Here is a 10187-nt window from a genome sequence, read left to right as displayed (position 1 = left end):
CCTCGCTTTAAAACCAAGTCATTTATAAGTATAAGCTCAGTTTAAAACAACAATAGCCTTTGCTCAAAGTCTGGATTATGAATTTGGAAGCAATTACAAGAAAGTCTGGTGACGTGGGAGCCTACAGTGTGGTTTCAAATTCCAGGAGTTTCACAAAGCTTCAGTCTAATGTTTGCTGATAATATGTTTTGTAAATATAAAGAAAAATAGAGTGCTAAATTAATGCAGGATTAAAAGGGCCTTAACTTAACCCTCCATGACTAACAGGTCTAACAGAACACCATGACACTACCAGTGTTTGGTAAGGTTGCAGGCATAACAAAAGAACCATCAACAGATAATTCTTTAACTTTCCATCAGGGAGCGAATAGGCACTGTTAAGTCAGGGGATTGGCCCATTGATTATCTTTAGTTCGCAGTGTATTTATTTAAGTCTCTTGTTTTCATTCAGAAATTTCCAATCATATACTGGTTCTGTACTTTTTTTTTGTTATTTTTTCGTAGCTGAGGACAAGTGAAGGCGCAGGAGGCTATAGCAACTTGACATAGTGGGCCTCTTTAACATTTTCCAGATGTGTGCGGAGTGAATGTATGGAACCCATACATGTTAATACCATTGGCAAAGCACCAGATAGTCAGTCTGCCATGCTTATGAGAACTACGTCAAACTTTATAGGACAGTGCTCTTTTGTTCTCTTTGTCAAACTGCACTTTCCCTTGTGGTCTTTACATTTTTTTTCCTTGCCAAACATTAAATGAAATATACTTGAACAGAATTCCTGAGAGTTTTATATCACTCTGAGAAAACAGAACATCTTGCATTGATTCTCCACACTTACATTGGATATTCACAGTCCTGTTTGTTGGACTGCAACCTCAGGTCAAATAAAACTTGTACATATCACAAATTTACCTAAAGGGGCTTTAAAAGGGATCAAGAATCTCAGTTGTGATACAAAAAGAAAACGTATTTTTTTCATGGTGAAAAGAAAGTATATCCGCCCCCTTTTCTAAGGTTTTACATCTCAGGATATTGCAAAAAAGGAATTAGTCATTCGTAGGTCTTAAATTTAAATTAATACAGCTTGAATTGAACAACAAAACATGATGTATTACATTGTGCCATTATTTAAGTAAATGTAGAAACTGTGTGTGAAAAACTGAATGCACCCCATGATTCAGTAGCACCTTTTATAGGGATAGTTTGAAGCAATAATAAAGGTTTGCGGGGCATCATTTTATTCACAGCTCTCTTAAGGTCTCATTGGAAAACTGTGATCAGATTGAATTCCAGACTTTGACTGTGACATTGCAACACCTTTATTATTTTCTTTTGTCAGCCATTGTGTTATATGTTGGGCTCACTCTCCAGTTGTATGACCAATTTCAGTCAGACAGATGGCTTCACAATTGACTTCAGAAAACTTTGGTATACAGAGTTCATGATAAACTCAATGACTGCAAGGAGTCCAGATCCTGTGGTTATGAAACAAGCCCAATCTGCAGCCGTGCTAACATTTGGTGTGAGGTGTTTGTGCTGATATGCTGTGTTTGGTTCTGCCAGACATGCCACAAGAAGTCTGGTGGTTTATTCTGAGGCAGTTTTACAAACCAATGCCGTGCTGTCTTCCTTTTAGAGAAAATATGCTTTTTCCTGGCAAACTTTCCAAACAAGCCATACTGGTTCACTCTGTTTCTAATTGTACTGTCATGAACTTTTAACATTTAACATGCTTACTGAGGTCTGTGGAATTTGTAGTTCTTGATTTTTTCCCTGAGAGTCCCTGAGCCTGTGCTTAATTTGCTTAATTTGCTTAGACATCCACTCTGGATACAAACTGACAGCTGATATCAATGTTTTCCACTTGTTTCTGTAAGATCAGTGTTGATGTATTTCCTTCTTGGCATTGTGTTAACACACACCCGAATGCTCCAGACTAGCAAACTGCCAAAACGTCTGCTTTTATAGAAATCCTCAAAGTTGCTGGTGATTAAATAATCAAGGGCATTCAATTATCAGGATCTGACCTCTACTTACCCTCTTAATTCTTTTGGGAGAAGGGAGGGTGTACTTATTTTTACCATGTAACCTCTACATTTTGACTTAATTTTTGTTAAATAAATAATTACATGGTATAATATGTCATGTTTTGTAATTCTTCTGAGGCTGTATTTACCCAATTGTAAGACCTAATAAGGACCAGATTATGCACTGAAATCTTATAATTGATATAACTGACATCCTCTTATAATTGACATTATCAATTATAAGAGGATGTCTCTCTACATGCAGGCCTAATATTTGGTGCCTTTTTAATGAAAACGTTTAATAAATCAAAATAACATGTAAAAGTAATACAGTCTGATTACAAGTGATTAAGCGGTCTCTGTTTATAATTTTATAAAATTTATAAAAATAGAAATCATAGCCACCGGAAGCGGAAATGACATCACGATGGCCCCGGTCTCTAATGGCTGAACAACAACAACTGTCGGCGACTGACAAACTTTCGCAAACTTCATCAGAGACAAAAGAAAGTTGGAGATATCGGCTTGTGTTGTTTCTGTAACCGGTTAGGGTTATTTGTCTGTTCGTCTTATAGTCACAAATGTGGGATTACTGATGGATCCGAGGTATGATATTCCACGGAGGGCCGCCGGCGGTGGCGGCGGGGGCTCCGCGAACTCGTCCCCCGCTCTGGGGGCTCAGTCACGCCGCAGGAAGATGCCTCCCAGACCCGCTGATTTCAAACTTCAGATTATCATTATTGGCTCTCGTGGTGTTGGTAAAACAAGTCTCATGGAAAGATTTACCGACGACACTTTCTGCGAAGCTTGCAAGTCAACCGTAGGTGAGGACAGAAGGCATTAAAAGATTTAGTTTTTTCGACTACTTTTCATTTAATCAGCTACAACATGTAGAAGGGCTCTGGCTAAATACTCGAGGAGAAATGCGTAAACTACTGTGGGGTGCGCTCAGTGACCATAAATCCTCCAAGTTCACTTGCATAGCGACTAAACTTTATTTCCAATGCTAGCTGTAGCTCGCTAGGTATGTTGATAACATTATCTTAGCCAGTTGACTATGGTGACTGAAGTAACAATAGCATTTCCTTTGACTTCAATCACATGAACTAGGCTTCCTTAAGCTTTTTTAACGTTTGCATGTAGAGATTTTAGACTTCTGCTAAAGGACAGCGTTTTTATTAATTAAATACAAATGAATAATTGTACTTTATTACTGTTCTGATAATATTTGCAGAATATTATATTATAGGTATCATGGGTCTGAATTACTGTTTACTTCTAGTAACCCTGTTTTGGTTATGTTAACCAGGAAGTAGTCTTATCCAATACTACCTTGATTTTACTGATATATCTCTACACAGAGAACTAACATGTTGCATATTTCTACATAAAAACACATTCTTTAATTATTTGATTATTTGACCCCTGGTATGTTTACTTACTAAACACGAGATTGCCTTGTGACAAATTGCCAGTCATGTTTGCAGATTAAAAATACACATGAGATCTGTTTATACATACAGCTGGGTAAACAGTCCTATGACCAGTCCGGCAGCCAGCCATAGTGTCCAGTCCCAAAATAGTCTAAAAGAAGCAGCTGCTAAAGCAGAGCTCCATTTTGTGTCCTGTCACTCCCTGACACAGCTCATAAGTTGTGTGAGATGTGTCACTAATAACATGCTTCTTTGATTAGGTACCACAGAGGGAATAGTTTTACAGTCTCCCAGCCTGTCTGAAAAAGTTGCCTCAGACGAGCTGGGTGATGCAATGTGGCTTGTATTGTTTTGTGGATGGCTCAGTGAGTGCTCCACATCTATTAAATCTACTAACACTAGAACTTATGGGCAAAGTCTTGAACTTGTGCCTTTGTTCACATGTTTTGGTTCCCTCATAGGAGTTGACTTCAAAATCAAGACGGTTGAGCTGAGAGGGAAGAAGATTAGACTACAGATATGGTAAGTGAGGAGTTCCTTTACTTTCCTGCCTGTTGCATGTCCTCTGTCTCTCTGTCCGTCCTATCAGCATGCAGGCTTCACTAACAAAAGCTGCTGTTTGGCTTACTGGGTGTATTCCATCTGTGTTTCTTGCATGTTTCTCCATGTCAACATGTTTTTGTACAGATTCCCAGTGTCATGCAAACCACATCATCATTGCTCACCATGTTGTCTGAGGTTTCAGATTGCTTGTTTATATCAGGTACTGCTGTTGTTACTAGGAATATCTCGTCACTATTTCTTTACTGATATCTTGAGTATCTGCAGGTGCTGGTGTGCTCTTTTCGCCTAACAACTAAGCTGTTACTACTAGATTTGTGTGAATGCATTTGACCTACCTCGGCTGTCTAAAAACATAAATGGTTCTACTTTCCTAAAGGTTGTACCTATGAGCTGTGAAATTATGTAGTCAAGACTCGGTGGATTCGTGTCTGAATCTGTCATATCTGACCTAGGAGAACTGAGAGACCATGTGAGAATAAAGCAGGAAATTGTCTTGTGAAGTTACACTGAGTGGGTGTCATTTGTCAAAGCTCCTGCATGATCTGTTCCTGCACTCCCCCACAAAACAACCAGCCATGCATCCCTGTTTTAACTTATCCTGTTTAGAGGGTTAGAGCCTATACCAGCTATCATAGGGTGAGAGGCGGGGTACACCGGTTGGACAGGTTGGAAATCCATCAACAGAAACAAATAAAGTATTTTCCAGTACCGACAATCTTCTTTTCTCAATTTATTTCAGTTTTATTTATGTAGTACCAACTAAGAACCACAGTTGTTTCAATGTTATATAGTAAGGTAGTGAGACTATCTTTTAAATGATCCCCTATTAACCAAGCACTTGTTGATGGTGGGAGGGAAAAACCTCCCTTTTAACAGGAGCTCAGAGTCATCTACTATCACCAATCTAGGGGTAAAGGGTAAAAGAAGGCAAAAAAAAAAGGAAAGCAAAGAAAGACCATGCACAATAGTTAATGACATGCACTAGTGGCCTATAAACACATGGGGGGTGAAAAAATGCTTAGAACCTTAGTACCCCGACTTCCTCCTAATTAAAATGTTATAATAGTTGTGTGGTTAAAATGGTAAAACCAAAACAGAGCAAATGCTATTCTTAGCATAGTAGTGATTCTATCCAGACCCCATCAGTGGGTTGCAATGAGTGTACTTTATTATCAGTGGTTGAGAGTGACGTCAGTGAAGTCTCACCTTGGCCAGTCCACCAGCAGCTCTTTGTGGTTAGTAAGGACAGCATGACCTAATGTGTTCAAAATATTTTCTGATGAAGGTCCTTGGTGGCATGCCCAGATTGAAATAGTTATATCCACCGATCCTGGTACTAATAAATATAAGAAATGTAATGCAGACTACACTTCATTAGGTTTTTCTAATAGTTGGGCTTACTGTAGCAGAAGACTTTATTTTCCTCACGTAATGCAAATGCCTGCAAAATTGTATCGTACCCTAACACAGGCAATCCACCAGGGTTGTTATCAACTTGACAAGTCAGCTCTGGGTTTTCCAGTCAAACTGACTGTATTCACAAGGAAAAAACAAATTTGGCTTCACATGGCCAACCCAGAGAATGAGAGTAATACTATATTCCAATGTATTTAAAAAAACAGAAGACCAAGTTATATTAGGGGAAAATGCAAATTGCATGTAAAGTTAATATTAGGCTTCAGGCTTATAAGAAAGGTAACTGGAAGCAAGCAAACGAGCGAGGACTAAAAGTGTCTGTAAGGATCTGTGTGTTCTGAATAAAAACTGTAGATCCTCTTAGTATCTGCACACTGAGGTGCAAGGGCTTTTCCAGACAATTGCTTGGTCGCTAGGTCTTATGCTGACCTTTTGTCTTGGACGTGATCTACTATGGCGCAGGTTACGTGTGCGTACGTGTATTAGTTACCATGGCGATGTAAAACTGGAAACCCAGGGTTAAGCCTGAAGTCACTTAAGCACCAAATCCTGCTTCGTGGTGGAGTTCTGAGGTTGGTGGTTATTCCAGCTTTTTGTTGTTTATCTGCTCTAAAGGAAAACTGAAGCATGAACCAAAACTATAGATTTGGAGGTTTGTTACATCCCTGTTTGTTAATAAAATAATGAGTAATAGCATTATCAGTCAGTTAATGGTACATATTAGACTGTGTTTAGTGTCATTGAGTAATTAGCGTTAACCATACAGTGACTTTACAAACATTACATACTGTGCTGTTGCAGCTTAATACTCTCACTAAATAGCTAAATGTAATGTGCTCTTTGCAGAAATCACAGATGTATGCAGTGAAATCTTAAATCAGTCTCATATTGTCTCATATCTCAGTCAATTAGTGACAAGATGTTATTTGATACTGTTATCCTGTTGCCGTCTTGTGACCTCAGTTAGGCTCTGATTTCATTTTGAAAACATTTGGTGTCCAACAACTGAAGAGCTGCTTCAGCTACAGACTTATTACATGCAAGTGTGTGACGATGCTTGGTTAAAATGTGGGAGCGCTATCTTTTATTTCCATACATATCTGTCTTGCTCCCATCCACCATCACCGCAGCACATCCTCCCTTCACACCTCTGCCTGTCCTCCACCTGTCAGACGAGGAGTATCACTGTGTGTATGTTTCTCATGTTGCACTGCTCACATCAAGCTCCAACACTGCCGCGCCCAACCTTACCTAACCCTGCCATTGTGCTGCTGTCTCTGTCTGCTCTTCTGCTCATAAGCCTGACTGTGACTCACAGGGGAAAGGGAGAGACTATCTGGCTGGAGGTACAGTAACAATGCACTGTGAGTGTGGCTCAAACTGCTTGTCATGCTGCCAGTCCAGACTCGGATGATCAGCCGAGTGTGGTCATATTTCAAATTAAATATGAAACTGAAGAGTTACCTTCCGAAAATGCAACATTATAAAGTGCATGCGTATTTAATAACCCGTAATAGCTAATATTGCTACAGTTATATTGCTAATATCGACTTTATCTCGTCTTCTTTCAAAGTCTAAAAGTGACATTTTGGAACAAAACTCTTCAGTGGTGTGTTTTTCTGTTTAGTTTAATAGATGACGATGTGAAGCTTTAGACAGTGATTCAGTGTTTTAAAACCAATAGCATGTCTACTATCTCAATAAATGACAAATTCTTACACTAATTTATGATGTAACATTTCTGCTAAATTACCACAGAAATTACATGTTCATACACTTTTATGTATTGTCTTTAAAAACCAGTTACCTATTAATCAAATTTAATTAATGGAAAACACAATCAAAAAACTATGGGTTAATCTGTTCTCACATGATTGAGTTTTTATAATGTGTGATCTCTTTCAGGGACACCGCAGGCCAGGAGAGGTTCAACAGCATCACATCAGCATACTACAGAGGAGCCAAGGGAATTGTGCTTGTGTATGATATCACAAAACAGGAGACCTTTGAGGACCTTCCCAAGTGGATGAAAATGATTGACAAGGTAAACTAAAGTCCAGCGTGTCAGGGAGTGTGTATTATGTTTTTCTTTCTTTTTATTACAACTCCTCCCTTTTCTCTTATAAAATGAAACATGAATTTAGTTTATCTATTTATTCCATGATATTTATCCTACAGTTCTGCCTTTTTCTATAAAGGGGACCAATTCCAACTGGGACTGATCAAAAACTAGGCCTTGGTGTTGCCCCTCAGTTCAAATGATTTGTGCTGAATAATACTATAAGTATTTGAAAATCCATGTGTGGGAATATGTGTCTTTTTACTGTAGATTTTCCTGTCTGTGATATGATATGATGAAGATTTAACTGCAGTAATCTGATTTGACTTTTGTGAGACGGTAGGCCGGTGATTTCCTGACTTGTGTCTGCTGTGGTCTGTTTTCCATCAGTACGCCTCAGAGGAAGCAGAGCTTCTGCTGGTCGGGAACAAGCTGGACTGTGAGACTGATCGCATCATCTCCAGGCAACAAGGAGAGAGGGTGGGTTCAACAGCAAAGTCCTTAACCGTCTTATTACTGCACCGCACCTTCAGGTTTTACCCGTCAGCCGCAAAAGGTTAATGGGGTTGCTGCCATTGTCCAGCCAGGCAGGCAAGCTGGACACACAAATTTGTGAGTCCAATAACTTGAGAAAAAGATGACATAAGATTTTGAAATTGATACCATTGGTGGAACTACCAGGACGCTGAGGGGTTGTACTGGCAGCCACCAGTATTTTACAAATCTGAATAATCTAAACATCTAAGATTAGATAAAACAGGCCAAACAGTAGATTATTTGACAGCAAAAAACCCAAACAAAAAAATCTGTAATGCAAATAGTTTGACAGGTATGTACTTCATACTAAAAACTGAGTTAATAATATGCCAGTGAATCAACTGTGCACTTGAAGAGTGTTTGGAGCTTTCTTCAGTTTAATTTGTGCTCCTGAGGATTGAGTTTGGGTTTCCATGCCGACTCTAACCCCGAGCTCGTTTTGTTTCACTTGTTTTATAGTTTGCCTCTCGAATAAGTGGAATGCGCTTCTGCGAAGCTAGTGCGAAGGATAATTTTAATGTGGATGAAATCTTCCTGAAGCTTGTGGACGACATTCTTAGCAAGGTGAGGTTAAGTGCGCCTGAAATACATTTTACACAATGTTTGGTTCATTTTGGTTCACTTTGAGTTTTTATGAATGAAAGTAGACGGGTAAACATGAAGTCATGTAGATCAACACATAAAACATTTACTATACATTTTTGGTGATGTCATCGTATAGCGCAACCAAACTCATGTAGAGGGGCTCAGATTCTAGTGACTGATAGCAATAAATACTTATTTATTTTCTATCATATAGAAGTAATTTATCAGCTGAGTCAAGTAGTGTAAAAATGATACATATATTTTGATGGTTTTGATTCTAAGTGATTAACTCACTATCTTGACAGTGGACATCATCACACTGATTTTATTGTTTTTCAGCTCTTCCATTCATACTAATATTATATCTGGTTTCTCAGTTGTGCATTAATACACCAAAAAGGCTACACCGGAGTGTGCTTGGAACCAAAGTGCATGGAACACGTCCGAAATTTGTTTGATCTGAACCAAACCGACTGTTTTCACACATGAACTCCAGATAGTGTCCATAAAATCATGCCTTCATGTCTTAATGTTTGCAAAGGTGCCCTTTTTCAATTGTAGCACACAGCAGGAGATGATTTGCTTCAAATGCGATCTCTCTGCTGGAAGTATTCTTTGAGGTTCAGGAGAGGATGCTGCCTGGGTAGAAAGTGCAGGAGTCATTACATGTGACGTCCACTCCAAACCACCGGTTTATTATCTGTGCTGTTCTCATTATTGATTCAACTGGGCATCATGTAGACTTTGTATTGGGATACGGGAACGTTGAAGACTGACTGCGCTTGATATATGTGTTCTCATTTTTATGCGGGTGTGATATTTTCCACTTATGTACATATGTGGGAGTCCACTCGGGTCCAAATTACAAAATCAGATCCAGCCTCTGCACACATGTGCATGTCTGCCAGTTTTTTTTGTTTTGTTTTTTTGTAACACACTACATATACTCTGCTGCAGAGATGCTACAAAGCACCAAATATGCATTTGCATATTACCTCTACTTCAGAGAACTGTAACATGAGTGATCACTTGTCTGTGTTTGCAGCTGTTCAGTGTCCATTAAAGCTCGGTGCTGCAGGACATGTGTGGGAATGACTTGTGTAAACGCACCATTCATTTAGTGGCCTATTAAATTTGAATTGACATTTGTCTTGTCATGTGTTTGCTTTTTGCCTTGTTTCGCTTACTTAGATGATGGAAGAGCTATTTAAAAACTTGCCTAATACACTCACAGGAAAATTGTTAAAGGAATCTGATTCTTTTCCATCGTATTGTTTTATTACTTTAGTCTTTTGTTTGTTTGTTTTAATCTATCTGTCGATGGTGTTGCTTGTCACACTCTGTTTGGCGGCTGCTGATGTCACTTTGTCTGTGATCCAACAGATGCCTCTGGAAGTTCCCAACAAGGAGCTTTCCAACAGTGTCCTGTCTCTGCAGCCTGAACCGGAAGTGCCACCGGAGTTGCCCCCTCCTCGCATGCGCTGTTGCTGAGAGTCGGAGTGGTCCCCCACCCTACCTATACACACACACACACACACACACACACACACACACACACACACACA

The 10187-nt window shown here is 39.3% G+C and overlaps 1 protein-coding gene across 1 annotated transcript; it reads left to right on the top strand.

Moving 5' to 3' along the window:
* Nucleotides 1–2459: 2459 nt before the first annotated feature.
* Nucleotides 2460–10179, top strand: LOC102196632 (ras-related protein Rab-12). Its single transcript, XM_005755456.1, has 6 exons — nt 2460–2852; nt 3923–3983; nt 7347–7485; nt 7891–7980; nt 8497–8601; nt 10006–10179. The coding sequence occupies exons 1-6, from the start codon at nt 2624–2626 to the stop codon at nt 10111–10113; spliced, it is 732 nt and encodes a 243-aa protein (XP_005755513.1). The 5' UTR covers nt 2460–2623; the 3' UTR covers nt 10114–10179.
* Nucleotides 10180–10187: the final 8 nt, after the last annotated feature.

This window comes from Pundamilia nyererei, unplaced genomic scaffold (genome assembly GCF_000239375.1).
Source record: "Pundamilia nyererei isolate P.nyererei 1_Seehausen unplaced genomic scaffold, PunNye1.0 scaffold01552, whole genome shotgun sequence".
Taxonomy (NCBI): domain Eukaryota; kingdom Metazoa; phylum Chordata; class Actinopteri; order Cichliformes; family Cichlidae; genus Pundamilia; species Pundamilia nyererei.
The sequence above is the reverse complement of the archived record's forward strand: the minus strand, read 5'-3'. Positions and strand labels throughout refer to the sequence as shown.